Below are 20,358 nucleotides of genomic sequence, written 5' to 3' on the forward strand. Positions count from 1 at the left end.
GGAAAAAGTTCAAGGCAATCGTAAAATGCGTTTTAGACAGGTACGTGCTGAGTGAAACTGTGAGGGATGGGAAAAACCCACTTTGGTTCAGCAACAAAGTTAGGAAATTACTGCGAAAGCAAAGAGAGCTTCACTCCAAGTTTAAACGCAGCCAAAACCTCTCAGACAAACAGAAGCCAAATGATGTCAAAGTTAGCATATGAAGGGCTATGCGTGAAGCGTTCAGTGAATTCGAAAGTAAAATTCTATGTACCGACTTGACAGAAAATCCTAGGAAGTTCTGGTCTTACGTTAAATCAGTAAGTGGCTCGAAACAGCATATCCAGACACTCCGGGATGATGATGGCATTGAAACAGAGGATGACGCGCGTAAAGCTGAAATACTAAACACCTCTTTCCGCAGCTGTTTCACAGAGGAAGACCGCACTGCAGTTCCTTCTCTAAATCCTCGCACAAACGAAAAAATGGCTGACATCGAAATAAGTGTCCAAGGAATAGAAAAGCAACTGGAATCACTCAACAGAGAAAAGTCCTCTGGACCTGACAGGATACCAATTCGATTCTACACCGAGTACACGAAAGAACTTGCCCCCTTCTAACAGCCATGTACCGTAAGTCTCTAGAGGAACGGAAGGTTTCAAATTATTGGAAAAGAGCACAGGTAGTCCCAGTCTTCAAAAAGGGTCGTCGAGCAGATGCGCAGAACTATAGACCTATATCTCTAACGTCGATCTGTTGTAGAATTTTAGAACATGTTTTTTGTTCGCCTATCATGTTGTTTCTGGAAACCCAGAATCTACTCTGTAGGAATCAACATGGATTCCGGAAACAGCGATCGTGTGAAACCCAACTCGCTTTATTTGTTCATGAGACCCAGAAAATACTAGATACAGGCTCCCAGGTAGATGCTATTTTCCTTGACTTCCGGCAGGCATGCGATACAGTTCCGCACTGTCGCCTGATAAAGATTCTACGGAATATCAGACCAGCTGTGTGGCTGGATTGAAGAATTTTTAGCAAACAGAACATAGCATGTTGTTCTCAATGGAGAGACGTCTACAGACGTTAAAGTAACCTCTGGCGGGCCACAGGGGAGTGTTATGGGACCATTGCTTTTCACAATATATATAAATGACCTAGTAGATAGTGTCTGAAGTTCCATGTTGCTTTCCACGGATGATGCTGTAGTATACAGAGAAGTTGCAGCATTAGAAAATTGTAGCGAAATGCAGGAAGATCTGCAGCGGATAGGCGCTTGGTGCAGGGAGTGGCAACTGACCCTTAACATAGAGAAATGTAATGTATTGCAAATACATAGAAAGAAGGATCCTTTATTGTATGATTATATGACAGCAGAACAAACACTGGTAGCAGTTACTTCTGTAAATATCTGGGAGTATGCGTGCGGAACGATTTGAAGTGGAATGATCATATAAAATTAATTGTTGGTAAGGTGGGTACCAGGTTGAGATTCATTGGGAGAGTCCTTAGAAACAAAGGAGGTGGCTTTCAAAACACTCGTTCGGCCTATACTTCAGTATTGCTCATCAGTGTGGGATCCGTACCAGATCGGGTTGACGGAGGAGATAGAGAAGATGCAAAGAAGGGCGGCGCGTTTCGTCACAGGGTTATTTGGTAACCGTGATAGCGTTACGGAGATGTTTTGCAAACTCAATTGGCAGACAGACTCTGCAAGAGAGGCACTCTGCATCGCGGTGTAGCTTGCTGTTCAGGTTTCGAGAGGGTGCATTTCTGGATGAGGTATCGAATATATATTGCTTCCCCCTACTTATACCTCCCGAGGAGATCAAGAATGTAGAATTAGAGAGATTCAAACGTGCACGGAGGCTTTCCGGCAGTCGTTCTTCCCACGAACCATACGCGACTGGAACAGGAGAGGGAGGTAATGACAGTGGCACGTAAACTGTCCTCCGCCACACATCGTTGGGTGGCTTGTGGAGTATAAATGTAGATGTAGATAGCCAGTGAAGGGACGTCTGCAGGATCCAACCGAAGTGACGGCCATTTGAGAGCGGTCAAATTTTTCAGCTTGATACACATCATGTGCCAAGCACCCACCCCTATCTCGAGTGGGCGCCAACTAGCCAGAGCAACGGCTGTCCAGCAAGACAAGCAACCACTCCTTGGCATACACGGGGAGGAAAGAGCTCAGGTATCAGTAGTGTGATCCTTGTTTTGTCAGGGGGCTCAGCCCTCTTGGGTACATAAAGCCTCATCACATGGACGGGCTACACGTGCTGGTGACTTAATGCGGCAGAGGGGCTGCAGCGAGGCAGGAAAAGGTAAAGGAAGGGGAGGAGAAGAATCCACGCCATAGACGCTAGGGAGGGAATTCGCCCTCAAATGGCTCACTCTAAAGACAGAAAATTTAGAAGTGGAGGTGAGACCGTAAGGGGGTCCAAACACCAATATGGATGAAAGAGAAAAATGAAAGAGGAACAAAATTGCAGTGAATACAGGAAACCAGGTGGATAGCCAGGTAGACATAAATCAGAACACCGAGAGAAGGGATAGGAGGGGGCAGTGGGGAAGGAGCGAGGATGGGGGTTGGGAGGGGCACAGTGAAGGAAATGCAGCCCAAGAGGGAAGAACGGGCCCCTTGTGCACCACGCACAAATCGTGAGCCCCTTGCGGGGAGTGGCTGGCTGAAAAGCCTTCTGAATCTGCTTGTAGCATGTATCCCATCTTTTCCAGAAGATTGTGCATAGATGCTCAATATCAGGGCCTGACAAGGTGTGTGCCTTGGGGGCAAGTGTCTTTAGGACTCTGTTTTTCTGTACTGGATGATGACAGGTACCAGGTTTAAAATACATACTGTGGCCAAACAACCCATGTACTCTCTTTTTAAGTACATCCAGAAATGACAGCTGACCATCCTTCTCCAGTTCCGTGGTGGCGGTGGCACGAGATAAGTTGTCGCAGAAACTCACTGGACCTCTTCCTACAATGAGAGCAGATCACAATGGTATCATCCACATACCTGAAAAAGCATGTGGATTTGTATCTAGCTGTCTCTAAGGTGTCATCCTCAAATTTCTCCACAAATAGGTAGGCAACCACTGGAGATGGGCAGCTTGCCCATGGCCCCTTGTTCTGTCTGCTTGTAATATTGTTGAATCAATATATGCCTGAACAGGTCCATCAGAGCATCATCAAATTTTTCTGCAGTCAGTTCCAGTGAGTCTTTCCCTGATATCTCAGTAAATGGGAAGACCACATTAAAACTGATCATTATACCAGATACTGTGATACACAGTTGCTCTACACAGCACAATAAGTCCTCCAACTTGCAGGTGTGGTGAACACACTTTCCCGCATATAGGCACACCAGTTTCTTCAAATACGTAGCTGCTGAGTACGTCAGTGTGCTGGTCTTACTCAGAATTGGGTGTAGTAGCACACCCTATTCATGTACTTTGAGTCCTTACAGTCACGATAGAACTGGCACTCTAGTTGTGGTTTGACAACCTTGACAGTCATGCCTGTTGCATTCAGTTTTCATTTGCTTACAGAAATACCAGTTAAGTAAATATTCTGTTTCCTGTATTAACTTGCTCGCTAATCTTTTCTGCCCCTGTCCAGCTCTCCTACAACACGGTTACCTCATCACTCTGTAGCCCATCCCTCCTTACCTGTGCACAAAGCCTTGAACTAGACCTGGCGATGAGATCTACTACTTACACGAGGCTGTCTTCAAGTTATCAAGTGATTGCTTACCTCCCATACTGTCGCCTTTTTGCTTGTTTTTTGCTGTTATTCATTGTTCTGCGTACCCAGTGCTTGTTTTGCTTGTGCTCTGTATGTTCTAGGTTCTGAGGTTGCTGCAACTGCAACCTCTTTTTGCTTTCTCTGTGCTTCATTGTCTTGCTACTTTCGGTTTTTGCTGTTCGTATATTGCTTGTTTCATAATAGCTACTGTGCCGCAGTCACCTGCACCACCAGATTCTTAAATACTCGAACCTTTCCTTGCAACAGGTTCTGCAGATTCTAGAGTATCAGGATTCCTCGGAAAGTGCAGCACACTGTTTTGAATTAGCTCCTGTTTGTTCATTACATATCTGCAACAAACTGGCCTCACAGCCGGCTCGTAAACAGTGATGCAGCCATCCATAGTCACAGTGTGCACATAAACACATGTTGCGTCTGGCACAAGGCGTGAAGTCGTGTCCTCGCTGTAATGCACAGCACGTGCTTGCTGATCTTGCCACCTCACATGAGGTTACTTGCATTTTTGTGACAAACGAGAACATGTACAGTCTGTGCGCTTACAGAAGTTTGAAGCGCCCCCCTGCTATCTGCTATTCCTTCACACAAATGTAAGTCACAAAAGTGTGCAATGTATTTCCCAAACTCCATAGTGTCATTAATGCAAAACAACAGTGCAAGAGCCATTCAAGAAAGGCTCCCAACTCATCTGCAGTGTTATGTGAAAACAACAAACTCTTTGCGCCTCTTATCACTGCTGGACAATCACTCCATTTGCAACTTGACACTGGTGTTTTGTCGACTGTCAACATATTCCAGTCTTAGGCACCTTTAGACTTCCTGCAACTTTCCGCAGTTTGACAGACAGATTTACAGTGCTTTCCTCATGAAACAGTGCTAATATTTTTGGTCTTACCTCTTTTGATTTGTTTGGATAAAGCATTCAGGACAAGGTGCTTTCTGTTTCTTCCTTTGATTCTTGGGACAATGTTGTTCAGTTATGTGCATAATTCCAGGATTTATTTTCTGAGGGTTATGTAAAACTAATAATCTTGCTGCCCATGTCACACTGAAGGACAATGCACAGCCAAGTTTTGGTAGAGCATATCCTGCCCCTCAGGCTCTTCGAGAAATGGTGGCTCAGGAACTTACTGCTTTGCAAGACACTGGAGTCTTACACCCATTCGTGCCAGTCAAAGGGCATCTCCTCTTGTTACTATAAAGGAGCTGTCCAGCAGACTCAGGTTGTGTGTCGATTTTAAGAAAACTAAATTCTCCAATAGTCACTGACAGTTACACCTTGCCATGCCTTGGAGAATTGACGGATAAATTGGATGCCGGTTGTCACTGTTCCACAACTTATTTGGGTGACATTTTCTTGCAAATACCTCTATAAGAGCAGTTGCAAAAAGTGTTTATCATTAACACTCATCTGGGTCTCTTCGAATTTTTGATGTGGCCATTTAACAGTGCTTCCGCACCCACCATATTTCAGTATTTCCTGGAGCAGATGATTGCCAAAAGTTCCTTTTTGCTCAAATTATTTAGAGGACATTGTCATCTCAGGTCACACTCCTGGAGGACACATCAGCATTCTTTGCACTGTGTCCAACTGTCGTCTGCAGCCTGTCTCAAATGTAACAGAGACAAATTGTGTTCTTTCAGACTGAACTTGAGTACTTACGACGGGTCATTAACAACCAGGGTGTTCGTTCATTGCAACTACAGTAGCTTGCTATCCATGACCCTTCATCCTCGTGAAACATGCAGAAATTGCAGTTTTGTTAGGGAAGCTTAAATATTACAACCGATTTATTCCTAACACCATTCAAATCGTGGCTCCCGTGCCTCGTTTGTGTAGGAAGACTGTTGCTTTTGTTTGGTTGCATGAGTGTCAGTCTACTTTCCAGAATTTGAAATATGCTTTGTTTAGTGACCTTGCCTTGTTCATTTTGATCAAGTCTAACCTGTGGTCTCGACTGTGGATGCTTCCTGTTACAGCATCAGTGCAGTTTTGTCACACAAATTTGATTCTGTTGACAGGCCAATTGCCTTTGCTTTGAAGCTGTTGCACAAAGCTCAGTGTAATTATTCACAAATTAAAAAAGAGGCTCTTGCCATTTCTTTGGTGTCACCAAGTTTCATAAGTATGTTTCCGGCAGAAAATTCTACTTCGTGACAGGCAATACCCTCTCCAATCTTTGTTTAGCCCTTCACAGTACAGAAGCTGCAATAGGGGGCTGCTCTTTTGTCAAACTATCAATATGAGACTGTGTAACAACCCACTTCTAAGCATTCCAATGCAGACGCTCTTTCTCACCTCCCTGTTAGTCCAGTTTCCCCCAAATTCGACAAGTCCTCTGCTTCTTGTTGCTACATAAATGCACAAGACACTGATGCTTTGCACAGCTTTCTGCATAATCACCAGAAAATTGCCCAGGCCATAGCAGCGGATCTTGATTTGCAGATTCTGTTGCACTGTATCTGCACTGGTTGGCTGCATTCAGCCAGACATGTTGTAGCTCTGTGGTTCACATTTATTTTGCCCGTCGGCATGCCCTTGCATTTCACAAGAGTGTCATTTTGCTTCATACTGATAATGATCAACCATATGTTGAGATTCCCCAGGCTCTCCCACCAGATGTACTTCATTTGCTACACTAAGATCACTAGGGTGTCGTCCACACCGAACAGTTGGCATGAAATCAATTGCACTCGGCACTTTGGATGCGCAAATTGAACAGTTGACTTCTCAGTGCCAACCATGTGCAGAACATAAGTCAGCTCTGCCTCAGCAGTTTTTTGCATGGCTCAAACCTCAAGAATCTTTGCAATGTTTGCACTATGATTTCACGAGTCCTTACTGTAATATATGTTGGCTCATCAAGATCGTTGATGCTCTTAGCAAATTTACCTTGTGGTTCCTATGCAATCTACTGCGGCTCGTTCCAAAGTCATCAGGTGTTGTCATCAATCTTTTGCCTTGTTGGATTGCCCGAAGTGGCTTAGAGTGACAATGAACCTCAATTTGCTGCTGCCAAGTTTTCTACTACCTCAGGCATCAAGCACATCACAAGTGCACAATTCCGTCCACAATCCAATGGTGAAGCCAAATGATTTGCACCAACATTTAAGCAACACATGGGCAAACTTCATGCCTGTCACACGTGGGATCAAGCTCTGTTGCAATTCATGTCTTCCTCTTGCTGCCAGCTGTGTGAACGGACAATCCCCTGCAGAGTTGTTACGTGAACAGCGCCACTGCACCTTGCTTGTGTTGCTGCACGGTGGATGGAGCTCACTCTACTCGGATGGGCATGGTATCACACTAATGATTCGGGCTTTTACAGATTGTATGGCAGATTGAGGCAAGGCTCACTGTGATGCCACCATAATCAAATTCGTCCTTGTGAATTGCACGATCCTCTGACAGGCATTGTACTTTCAGATTCCATGCCTGCCTGGATGCAGCAGATCAGGGCATATGCCGGTGCATAGGTCGAGCTGGCATCAGCCTCAGTTTCTTCTCCAGTCTCCTCATTGCCATGTACATCCACCCTCCCCCCTCCCCAATTGTTGTTCGCTTATCTAGACTATATGAAAAAGGTTGGGAGGTTTAGGAAGGAGGGGCATGGTATCACCTGTTGATACCATCCAATAGGATTCACAGCAACAGAATTGCAAGTTTCTGGGTTGCACAGGATCTGGTGGGCCCAATCCTGTGTGTCCGGTGAGCCAAGCCTCCAGCCGCTCGATACCTCGAGTGCCCTCTGCCACCGCAGTATAGAATGGCCAATTTATTCTTGGGGCCACTTTACTACGTGTTGTTATGCAGACGCTGTCTAGTCAACAGTCGTGCTGCATTGCAGGGAGCCTCTTTCTTATGACATTGTAACAGCTATACTGTTTCTTACTGCATTATTTGTAATGCATTCATTTGCCTGGAGAAATACAAATTAAGTAAATCTTCATTTTTATGTGTTAACTTTCTGATTAATAATTTCTGCTCCTGTCCAACTTTCATACGATTACAGTTGCCGTACCACTCTGCAGTTCACCTCTTCTCACTGTTATGCATGAAGTTGTGCACAACAGCCTGACTTACTCATGCTGTCATTCAATGATTTGTTTCAGTTTTGTATTCTTTGGTAACTCTTCTTAGTCCACAACGGTAAACTCTTTACACTAATCATCATCAGCATTCCAAACTCTACCCCTCACCGGTCCTTTCCCTTCATCCCTCTTCCTGCACCTTCAGCCACTGGTTCCAAAAGCTTGCAAACTGTAATACCTTTTATATGTGTGTTCTCCTGCCACTTTTTGGTGAGTAGATTTTTTATCTGTCCAACTACATTATACGTAGAGAAATGAGTGAAGTATTGAGCTACAAAAATCTTAGTCAACTTATCCACTGAGGTGAAGAATCTAGTGGATAAGAAAATTAACTCCAAACACAGAAACGGGATTCATTATATATGCTTGACAACTCCTCCTACTCCATAGAATATTTAAAAAGGTGTAATTTTATAATGAATGTGTGTGGGTCTGTGCGAATATAGTCAAATATAGGCTACATCACAGTGAGTAAAAAAGAATTACTGGTAGCAAAGATTAATGCAAAAGACTACTATGCATATGGTCTGTGTGGTGTTATATTTTTCAATTGCAAAGAACATTATGGGTGTAAACTAAATAGTTCCACATTACAGTGAGGCATCGGATTTATTGTCCCGGAAACAGGTACACAACTTACCATCATCGAATAACTCTAAGAAGCGCTGCCCAATAAGAACTTCAAAAACCACCGATATTTTCGACAGGTAACACACTATCTCATTTTAAGACACTTTCAATTCGTGCCTTGAAAATCACAGCAAGGAGGGTGTCACCTGTCCAAATATTGGGAGACTTTGACAAAATTATGTGGCCACATTCTTGCAAGTTACTACAGAATAGTAAATGCTGGGAAAAGCTTGAAGTTCACAATTCACAAACTAATTCCTTCTTTTTGGGCAATATTTAAAAAATTATAGTTATGTCACTCATAACAAGTGCACGCCTGCATACTTCTTAGGATACAAATTCCCCGTCAATGAAGGCTCGAATATTTTCGCACACTATTTATGATGAACAAAAACTGTTTTCTTTTTACAACAGAAGTCTTTAAAACTTTATTACATTAAGTTGTCATCACTGCTATCCGATTCTGTGTCTGAACCATCTGACTGTAAATTTCGTTGGCTTAGTAGATGCAGTTTTACAATGTTTTAAGGAGTTGCAAACGGCTGAAAGCAAAGGGAAACTACAACCGTAATTTTTCCCTAGAGCAAGAAGCTTTACTGTATAGTTAAATGATAATGGGATCCTCTTGGATAAAATATTACAGAGGTAAAATAGTTTCCCATTCAGATCTCCAGGTGGGCACTACTCAGGAGGATGTCATTATCAGGAGAAATGAAACCAGCAATCTACAGATTGGAGCATGGAATGTCAGACCGTTAATCGGGCAGGTAGGTTAGAAAATTTAAAAAGGAAAATGGATAGGTTAAAGTTAAATATATTGAGAATTTGTGAAATTCAGTGGCAGAAGGAACAAGACTTCTGGTCAGCTGAATACAGGGTTATAAATACAAAATCAAATAGGGGTAAACCAGGAGTACGTTAAAAATAAAAAAATAGGAACACAGGTAAACTACTATGAAAGCATAGTGAACACATTATTGCAGGTAAGATAGACACGAAGCCCATGCCTACCACAGTAGTACAAGTTTATATGCCAACTAGCTCCACAGATGACGAAGAGATTGATGAAGTGTATGGTGAGACAAAAGAAATTATTACAGGTAGTGAAGGGAGATGACAATTTAATAGTCATGGGGGACTGGAATTCGATAGTAGGAAAAGGAAGAGAAGGGAAAGTAGTAGGTGAATTTGGACTTGGGGAAAGGAATGGAAGAGGAAGCCGACTGGTAGTATTTTGCACAGAGCATAATTTAATCATAGCTAACTCTTGGTTTTAGAATAGTGAAAGAACGTTGTATATGTGGAAGAGACCTGGAGACAAGGAAGGTTTCAGATTGATTACATAATGGTAAAGCAAAGGTTTTGGAACCGGTTTTTAAACTGTAAGACATTTCCAGCAGCAGATGTGGACCCTGACCACAAGTTATTAGTTATACCATGCAGATTAAAACTGCAAAAATGCATGATTTTACAGAGATGGGAGCTCGATAAACAGAAAAACCAGAGGTTGTAGGCAGTTGCAGAGGGAGCATTAGGGAATGATTGACAAGAACAGGAGAAAGAGACAGTAGAAGAAGAATGGGTAGCTTTGAGAAATGAAACAGTGAAGGTGGCAGAGGATCAAGTAGGTAAAAAGATAAAGACTAATAGAAATCTTTGGGTAACACGACATATTTAATCGATGAAAGGAGAAAATATAAAAATGCAATAAATGAAGCAGGTGAAGCACCTAAAAAATGAGACTGACAGGAAGTAAGCAGGGATGGCTAGAGGACAAATGCAAGGATGTAGAGGCATGTATCACTAGGGATAAGATGGATACTGCCTACAGGAAAATTAAAGAGACCTCTGGAGGAAAGAGAACCACTTGTATGAATATCAAGAGTTCAGATGGAAAACCATTCCTAAGCAAAGAAGAGAAAGCAAAAAGATGGAAGGAGTATATAGAGGGTCTATAAAAGGGAGATGTACTTGAAGGCAGTATTGTGGAAATGGAAGAGGAAGTAGATGAAGATGTAAAGTGAGATATGATAATGCATGAATAATTTGACAAATCACTAGCAGACTTAAGTCAAAACACGGCCCTGAGAGTAGACAACATTCCGTTAGAGCTAATAATAGCCTTGGGAGAGCAAGACATGACAAAATGCAGCATGTCATTCTCAATGGAGAGAAGTCTTCCGAAGTGAGAGTGATTTCAGGTGTGTCGCAGGGGAGTGTCATAGGACCATTTCTATTCACAATATACGTAAATGACCTTGTGGATGACATCGGAAGTTCACTGAGGCTTTTTGAGGATGATGCTGTGGTATATCGAGAGGTTGTAACAATGGAAAATTGTACTGAAATGCAGGAGGATCTGCAGTGAATTGACGCATGGTGCAGGGAATGGCAATTGAATCTTAATGTAGACAAGTGTAATGTGCTGTGAATACATAGAAAGAAAGATCCCTTATCATTTAGCTACAAAATAGCAGGTCAGCAACTGGAAGCAGTTAATTCCATAAATTATCTGGGAGTACGCATTAGGAGTGATTTAAAATGGAATGATCATATAAAGTTGATCATCGGTAAAGCAGATGCCAGACTGAGATTCATTGGAAGAATCCTAAGGAAATGCAATCCGAAAACAAAGGAAGTAGGTTACAGTACGCTTGTTCGCCCACTGCTTGAATACTGCTCAGCAGTGTGGGATCCGTACCAGATAGGGTTGATAGAAGAATAGAGAAGATCCAAAGGAGAGCAGCGCGCTTCGTTACAGGCTCATTTAGTAATCACAAAAGCGTTACGGAGATGATAGATAAACTCCAGTGGAAGACTCTGCTCGGTACGGGCTTTTGTTGAAGTTTCGAGAACATACCTTCACCGAAGAGTCAAGCAGTATATTGCTCCCTCCTACGTATATCTCACGAAGGGGTATTCTGATTTATTGTTTTATTTCCCCATGCTGAAGGGAGCAAACCTTGTGGTGATGTTTCCAACTGTGTGGTGATCTTTTCTGATGATAGACAATACTTGTTTTAGAGACATTAGGTCTAAGTTACCATGTCTGAAAATATTCATTACGTAGAGTGAGGCTATTTGTTAGGTGTCCTACAAATTCAGAAAGATCTTCACTCTGATATTAAATTGCAAGTTCATCTGTATATTGGAGTGTTCGACAGGTCTGCTGTGTAGGGACTGTGTAACAGTGGAGCAAGAACAGAGCCTTGAGGCAACCAATCACTGAGTACATGCCATCTGCTTTTCTCTTCATCTCTGTGTACTTTAAACTGCTGATGGCTCAACATGTTGCCTAAGAGATTACCTTGAGTTTTACAAGGCATTGTTTTCAGAAGTTTCAGTGGTACCTCCTCACACCACACCGTGTTGTATTAAGCTGTTGATAGGTCAACAAAAATTACCCCAGTCTTTAGTTTCTTCTGGTAGCCAGTTTCTATGTGGATAGTCAAGGATAGTACTTGTTAACAGCAACTTCTATGAGGTTTAAGTTGAGCTGCTTCAGATGGTACCACACAATTAACACTTCGCTGCCCACACGTCTCGTACAAATTTATTCTCTTGGTGCCGCAGTGCTAATTTGGATTACTCGGCATGTTGCCTGCCATTCTTAACTTTAACACGAGATTACAAATTGTTAAGTTTTACTAATCTCAACATTAGTTCTCATAAATTCTCAACCCTGTTCCTCTACTTTCATGAAATTTTGAAGACATACATACGAAATAAATACAAAATTTGTTTGTTTCATATATTTATTTGCGTTGTCTTTGGTACTTAGTATTTCTCTTTCATATGATATGCAGCTAAACACTCTCCAAGGTGTAACGTAACTCCATAAGACTCGCACAGTAGGTTGGTTTTTTATTTATTTATTTATCCATTTCAGAAAGAAGTATTAGTTGGTGTCGCTTTAAGTGACCAGAAAGTCTGTCAACCGGATCATGATGAGACGTACGTGATGTAGTGGCAACCTCCAAGTTTTGCGCAGAAGCAAGTACATGGTCTTTTAACCATGAATCAGACACTTTCAATACAAAATCAAGAAATCTGAGACACTTGCGTTCTGTATTGAAATATTGCCATGTATGGAATGCATTGAATAATGCACAATTACAGAGGTACAGGCAAACTTTTTTGACTATTTTATAGTTTTTCTGTATATATAGGGTAATAACTCAAATATTGGCCTGCCTGATCCATTCCTTTCATGTATTTGTTGTAATCTAATACACTTTCAGGTTTTTTTTATTGTGTAATTGGTTTTTCTACTTTTTTTTAGCGTCAGAGTGGTATTATGTATTGTAGAGATCTTTCATATCATTTAAGTTTTCAAAGCTCTCCATACCTGTGCAAGTACTTCACCTTTCCGTTGATGACAAGCTTCAAACACATTGACTTTTGTGCACTTTAAATTTTTTTGGAAAACTTCTATTTTGCCATACCGTTTCACAAACTCTAGTTCTCTTTTCAAGTGACTTCTCTGCAAGTTCTATATTGTTACAATAATTATCTAGGTAGAGGTGATGCCACTTTTCGAAAGTTGGTGTCAATAGTTCCATCACTGTTTTTGCTAAAGACTGTCCATCTCCAGAATATATCTTGAATGAGGAAATGCATCCTGTACTCGAATCACACAGCATCCAAATGAGTATGCCATATTTCATAATTTTTGACAGATTGCAAACTTTAAAATTTAACCGGCCATGCCACAGTATTTTTCCTTCATCAGTTGAGATGCTTTGACTTAGATTCAAAGTTTCTTTAAACTTTTTGGAAAAATTATGAAATACGAATTGCACTTTGAAAAGCCAGTTGGCATTATCTGATTTATTGTTGTTGTTGGAAAAATGTAAAAAGGATATTTGTAAATCGGTTGTTGGATATCATTTTGTGAAATATCAGTGAGTGTATCAATGGATTCGTGGACCAATAATCATCGATCCTTGATTTTTGTACAGTTCCTGTAAGGATAGCAAGCAGAATCCATTTTCTAATTTCAGGTCCCACAATGTCAACAAATTTGGCATTTTATTTATCCAGTTTCCTTCTATTGCAATTTGGACTGTATTACCTGTTGGTTTCGTTGCTAATATATTCAAATAGATCGTTCCCAATATATAATTTTATGGTATCCTTGATGCTGTTTGTATCTTTGGGAAATATGTTTGGACCCGGAGATCCTAAAAAATTTATTACTGGTTCTCGGTAAATCACAATCTGGCCATCGTGTACTGTCTTCTTCGTCTGATTAATGCAAATCACTTGGCAACTTTAGCATTCGCTGAATTCTTCTTGGACGTAATTCACAATCTTCCGATGATTGTGCTTCACTTTCATTTTTTGATATCCAATGTCTTCTTCCCAATCAGCCAATTCGTCCGGAAAATCAGACAAGACATCTGCGCACAAGTACTTATAAATACAAAAAACTTTTTGACTTGTGTAACTTATTGTTACCTAAACAAAACACTAACAGAATGCAAAAGATACTGAAGTGCTATTGCTGGCCACTGAGCGATACTATGCACAGGGTACCACTGTGGTGTCACCGGACGGCCTAGTGTTACTTTGATCTAGTATTGGGTTTAGTATCATTCTATCCAGGCATTTGTAAGCAAAGCTAAGTGGAGAATCCTCTTCTTTTTTTTATTATCACTGAACTGGAGTCAGCTATTAAACACATGAAATGTAGAAAATCTGCAGGTGAAGATGGGCTCTATCCCGAATTTTTGGTGGACCACAACATGGAAGTAGCAGTTTGCCTTCTTAACAAAATTCTTCACACAGGAACCACCAGCAAAATTTACAAGACCTAAATTATTTGTTATCAAAAGCCTGGGAGAGAGGGAGCACTTTAACCCAATACCTTATTCAAGTTAGTAAGTCTAAAAAAAATCTGTTCTTACATTTGTAATTTATTACTAAAATACACTTCAATTTCTTTGTTGAGTACAATGCAATGTCAGTTGCTTTTTCTTAAATTCCACTTAATTAAAATTCATTTCATATAAAAAAGAGAGAGAGAGAGCAGTTTACTGGCAATAAACAAATGAAAGATTTTTTTTAAAGTTCTTATTTCCATCACAGTTTCTTTTGGTAGCTCACAGTAGGATTTAAAAATGGTATGGCAGCTGGGAAGCTTCATTCATTTGCTCACCACTGAACTAGAGCATTAGAAGAACAGAATCAAGCTCCTGCGTGCAACTCGAGTTGAAATCACAACTTGCACTCTCCGCAACCTCTGTAAGACGACTAAAAGCTAGATAATGGCTACATGTAGAAAGAAAGGTAGCACAAAACTTCGATATTGTCTGATAATGTCAACACAAGCTGTCAGGAGTCTTATGTTTCCATCATATAAATTGATTGATCTTTCTAAGAGTATTGCCAACACAACTACTCTGTGCAAAGTACAAGAAATTTGCAATGAACTTCTATTAATACAGTATGAAGTAATATCGGGGATCAGACCTACCACTTATTTTGAGTACAGCCTGATCATCTTTTGGAGTCCACTGTAAATTTACTATGTACAGTTTAGGTCTCCTCTTTGCCGGTTGGTCCATTCTCCACAGTCTACGATATCGCTTCAGTACCTGCAAAGAGATTCTAGACATAATTACATCATGTAAAGTTAATCAAATTTACAACTTTATTTTTAATGCTGGAAGGTAACAATACAGGCTAGCTGCTTCATTCACAGAGACAAACTGGTGAGCAATGGTAAGCAAAAACAAACGAATGATTACGGATAAAACAATTGAGATGAAAGACACTTCTTTTTTTTATGGACAAGACAAAATTCACTACACATCCATTCCCCATGGCTCTACAAGAATTATTCTTCTTCTAACATTTATGAAAATAGATGCATGACTGTTATGTTGAACATATGATTACATGACACACCTGCAACAGTGAAAATATTTCCCAGTCATACTTGTACCCACTGTTACAAGTTTCTTGCCTCAGCTGTTGTTATTACCTTTAGAGCACCACTGTCAGTGGTAGCTCGCATACAGACACTGTGGAACTTCTGCATCCTGTCTCTAGTTGATATTATTGATATAATTTAACATAATGAGTCCTTTCTTCTTTAATTCTTTCTTCATACTTGTACAATATATAATCCTTAAGCTTATTGTCAGTAGCCATCCCCCAGTTTATGAAAAAAAGATACAAAAACCTTTGTCTGGAACTGTGCACTCCACAATTACAGTGGTGTGTTGTTTGGCCATTGTGCGCATGTGCCCGTACGAAGCTCCATGTGGGCAAAGGAGTGAGAGCACTGTGCGCTCCCACAATGCCGACCTTTACATGCTGCTGGAAGGTAGTTATTATTCTCTCTCTCTCTCTCTCTCTCTCTCTCTCTCTCTGTGTGTGTGTGTGTGTGTGTGTGTGTGTGTGTAATTGAATTTAAAAACTGTCTGCCACATTCTCAAATGTATTAAAGTATAGAATTAAATCATCACTCTGCTTCTGGCTATTCTATTTGATTAATTTTTTCCGTTCTTTTATTTTACAGAATACTTTAACCACGATCTTGCATCCCCCAGAAGTAAATTCTATGATTGTTAAAGATTAATTTTTCATTGCTGTCTGTCTACAAGGCAGTCACAGCTAAGAAATGAGATGTCATTTAACATATACGTGGATGATGGTAATTTCAAATTTTGGCTAGGTCCTTTTCGTCAGATTATGCTTTGTGTTAAAATAATTTACAACCAAATGCAATCTTGGGAAAATAGTGTGTTTAAAGTTAATGAATGTATAACAAATATCAAAACTGCAATCACAATGAAGGAAGTGTTAGAATCCTTCAAAGGCACACATGGCACAAACCTGGGAAATGTGAGACAATGTGGTGATATTCAGAGAGAGATTTCTTCATTGAACACTTAGTAGTTGCTAAAATGTTGAACAAAAAATGTGTGACTAGTTTAAACAATGGACTTCCTGCTGAAGAAACACTACAGACTGCTGAAATACATCTCACAATTGACAACGGTAAGCTTGAATCGGGGCTAAAAGTGCTCTACTGCATATCTGAGGTTTATGAATGCTGCAAATTAATTGGGGTGCTGAATTTTATCTCAGAAAATAATCTAGATTATTATCTTAGTGAAAGTACAAAACTGATAAGAATCCTCTTTATAGTTCCCATGATTATATCAGAAGCAGAACACTGCTTTTCAACACTGAACAGAATAATAACTTTTCTAAGAATTTGGCAAGACTAAATATGCTTGCAGTGCTTTCAATGGAGAAAAATTTTACTCAGTTATCATCCAGAGATCAAGACGAAGATTAACGATTTTTTCACTCTAGTTAAAACAAGAAAAATAGATTTCATTGTTAGATGAATACATCAAGCTAGAACTGTGGGAATTTACGTAAAGGTAAGTAAAACACATTTATTCTTTTATTATTTGCTAGTATTTTATTCTTTCAGGATTTTATCAAGTTTTTGAATAAATTTTCTTTTCATACATTTATTGGGTCGTATAACAAGATGTTTGTTAATATTTAACTGATGTAGCATACAGAAAAATATGAGTGATATCTCTTGACACACATAGAAACAAGGAAAAAGCAACATTAATTAGGGGTCGCACAAACACTGAATAAGATGCATTACACCCCTTTGACAAGGAACTATTTGCGTCATGATAATTTTTTACTATGTGTACTTGTCATTAAAGTATTCCCTCACCCCCCCCCCCTCCCTTTCCCCATCAGTGTTAATGATATAGTCAACTGAATTGCGGTTGTTGCCCTGACTCAGTTAACAACCTGCTTGATGTTTCCACTGAAGTGCCACCCAGTATCACTGCTCTACAGCAGTTGCAATGTGCCTGCACTACGATACAGAAGGGGAGCGAGGTATGTGTGTCCGCGTTTAATTGTGTGGGTGCTTCATACCAGATGGTGCAGTAAACCTGTGAACTGAAATTGTAGTCATAATTCCTTCAATATCTAACTTAAAACAGCTTGTTACCTCTGCAAAGCACGTTGTAGGGTCCACTACAAGGTGGCTGTAAAAGCTTACACATGGCGTCGTGTCGAACAAAAACCTGTCTACATTTTGACAACTCACTGAAAACAAATGGATGATGAGACTGCTGTGTCCTCTTTGCTACCGGACGAAGTTACTGTATGTATGACCACATCTTAGTAATGAAGTCCAATGCTTCGATAACATCACTTGGTCCGCTTGCCAAAGAATTTGCCCAGTAGGCGGATAGGTTGTCCATATATCAGGTCAAATACCATGGCTTCTAAATCCTCCTTTATATATGCACAGATGCCCAGTAGAACAGTGAGTAAGAGTTTCTGTCCAATGCTATGAATTGTGACAATTTAATGATGCCTTCACCTCTGGATGAAATTGTTCCACCAGTCAATTTGTCACTAGGTGGTGTGCTGCAGTTCTCATCCTCTTCGCAGCAAACAGCCTGGTATGAGCCTTGTACAGGTATGAGTCAAACTGTATGCTCTGATCCATAGTGATTTGTAAAGACAATCCGAAAAGGATGATCCACTCCCATAAAAAGATGATAGCTAATGTTTCTCCTGTGATACAGGTCATGGGGAAAACCTCTGGGCCAGCATGTAAATCTGTCAACAACCTCAAGCAATAGGTAAAACCCTCAGATGGTGGTAGATATCCTATTATATCCAGATGTACATGTTCAGAGTGTCCATTACACAAGAAATGTACTGAATGGTGCACGAACATGCAGAGTAATTCTTTTGTGCCGACAGGCGGTGCTATTGATACACTTGTCATGCAATTGCATCTAAACTCTGCCACACAAAAGCTGGTAGTGCTGCTGCAGATCCCTGGATGTGACAGTTGATGTAATTAAGTGGTAGCTTGTTGGCAGAAACCAGCTGTCACCAATGGGCATACTCTTGGGACTGACACATAACAGTACATATATACATTTGTTGTTGATAGCTGGATATGCTGTAACTGTAGACCAGAAGGTTGTGCTAAAAGCTCTTAGTAATTTTGGATTGAGTTGTTCTGCTGTTGAGAATGCTTTGTAATCCTCGGTGCTTGCAATCTCTTGGATGTGAGATAGGGTGTCGCCCGGCACATTGCTTTCCACACTGTGTACGATGTTCATCATAAATTGCTCAACGTAAAGTAACTGAAGCAGCTGGCATGGCAGAGCTTCTTCAGGCCTTTGTTGTTATGGCATAAAGTCAAGCACCAGCACACCAGTCTGACACGATACAGAAGAGATAGCTGTGAGAAGATGTCAGCCAATCACACACTGACCGACTCCTCTCCAGGACGAGAACGTGACAGCAGTGATCCCTATGTGAGGAGGACATAAGTGCTGTGACTGACTGGTGACGGCCCAGTTCAACAGCAGCTTCAAGACCGGCCAGTTCAATAGCAGTGTTAATGCTAGTTACTTCGCTTGTACTGTCTACGTAGCACAGATCTGGAATTGTTTATACTGAAGAAGATAGATTATTTTGTATGTTACCCTTTGTTTGCGACACATCTCTAATTTTCAAAAGTTAAGCATTGTAATTATCATTTTGTAATAAAATTCATTACTACGATTTGTTTGAATTGTTCGTCTAGCAAACCGAGTACGCAGGTTTCCTAGACACCACATTTGCCAAAGGGTGTGGGTAAAAGGCTAGTGATCAGTAATCAGGATGAACTGCTGCCCCTCCAGCATGTGTCTAAATTTTTTAGTGGCAGTTTATGCTGCATATAGTTCACAATCATACACGAACCAGTTTTGTTGTGCTGGAGAAAGCTTCCTGCTAAAGAATGCTAACAACCACAGACATTGATTCATCTGCTGTTGCAGCCCTGCACCCACTGCTATTGTGAGAGCACCAATCGTGAGGGCAAGAGATACTTGCAGAATTGGATGTGTCAACAGTGTGGTGTCTGTGATAGTGGATTTCAGTTTAGCAAAAGCTATGTCACCAAATTTATGCATCCCTTGTTGGATCTCATGTAGTGGCTCTGTTAAGAAAGTGTGGTTTCAAATTAAGTGACAATTCATTACTCGCACAAACTGAAGTAACTTATGTATTGTTGCCAGCTGGGGATAACTGACTATTGCCTCAACCCTCTTCTGCAGAGACTGTATTCTGTAGGTGTTAATGGTGTGGCTCAGAAACTGCACATCCGTCACTCTGAAAACATACTTTACCAGATTAGTGAGCAAATCGTGCATTCGAAGACAGTCGAAAAACTGATGTAAATGTTCTGTCTCTGAACTGGACACTATTAACACCTCATTGATGCAAACAAAGCAGAATTCAAAATTGCAAGTCATTTCGTCCATAAACCTCGAAAAGTCTGTGCGCCATTACATAGACCGAACGGCATCTGGTGAATTCAAGTCCAAAAGATGTACACACGGCCGTTCAGCGAATGTCTTTGGTGCGACCAGTATTTAGCAGTATGCACGCACTAGATCTATCGTAGAGAAGACACATTTACTGTTCACATTATGTGTGAAGTCCTCAGTGTGTGACACAGGGTATCTGGGAGCAGCCCAAGGAATAAGAAGTCTGCTCCGAGTATCAGGTGCACCACATCAGCGACTATGAACTGCCATTCAAATGTAAGCCAGAGACTGAGGTTGAGGGTTAATGTTATCCACTCATTGTCTGAATAGTGGCAGCAAACAAATGGTAAATCATCACGACTAGGGCAAAGAAGGCGGGTGGCCAGGTAAGCCCACTGCGTTTCCATTTCACACAGTGAATTGCACTTCCCTGCCTCTGTACCAAACCATCTAATAATACCAGCTTAATTTTGTAGCTGATGGCAGGCGACTGTGACTTCTTGTTGAGCAACAGTGTCATTGTCAGCTGGTACTCTCCTGCAAATCTGCAACTTGT

The 20,358-nt window shown here is 40.9% G+C and overlaps 1 protein-coding gene across 3 annotated transcripts in view; it reads right to left on the reverse strand.

Moving 5' to 3' along the window:
- The window catches only part of LOC126237528 (uncharacterized), a 202,548-nt gene that overhangs the window by 9,658 nt on the left and 172,532 nt on the right, over positions 1 to 20,358 (reverse strand). For all 3 annotated transcript variants that reach the window (XM_049947711.1, XM_049947710.1, XM_049947712.1), the window contains one exon: positions 14,948 to 15,068. In XM_049947711.1, coding sequence (XP_049803668.1) covers positions 14,948 to 15,068 — 121 coding nt within the window. The remainder of the gene's footprint in view (positions 1 to 14,947; positions 15,069 to 20,358) is intronic.

Source organism: Schistocerca nitens, chromosome 2 (genome assembly GCF_023898315.1).
Source record: "Schistocerca nitens isolate TAMUIC-IGC-003100 chromosome 2, iqSchNite1.1, whole genome shotgun sequence".
NCBI classification, from domain to species: Eukaryota; Metazoa; Arthropoda; class Insecta; order Orthoptera; family Acrididae; genus Schistocerca; species Schistocerca nitens.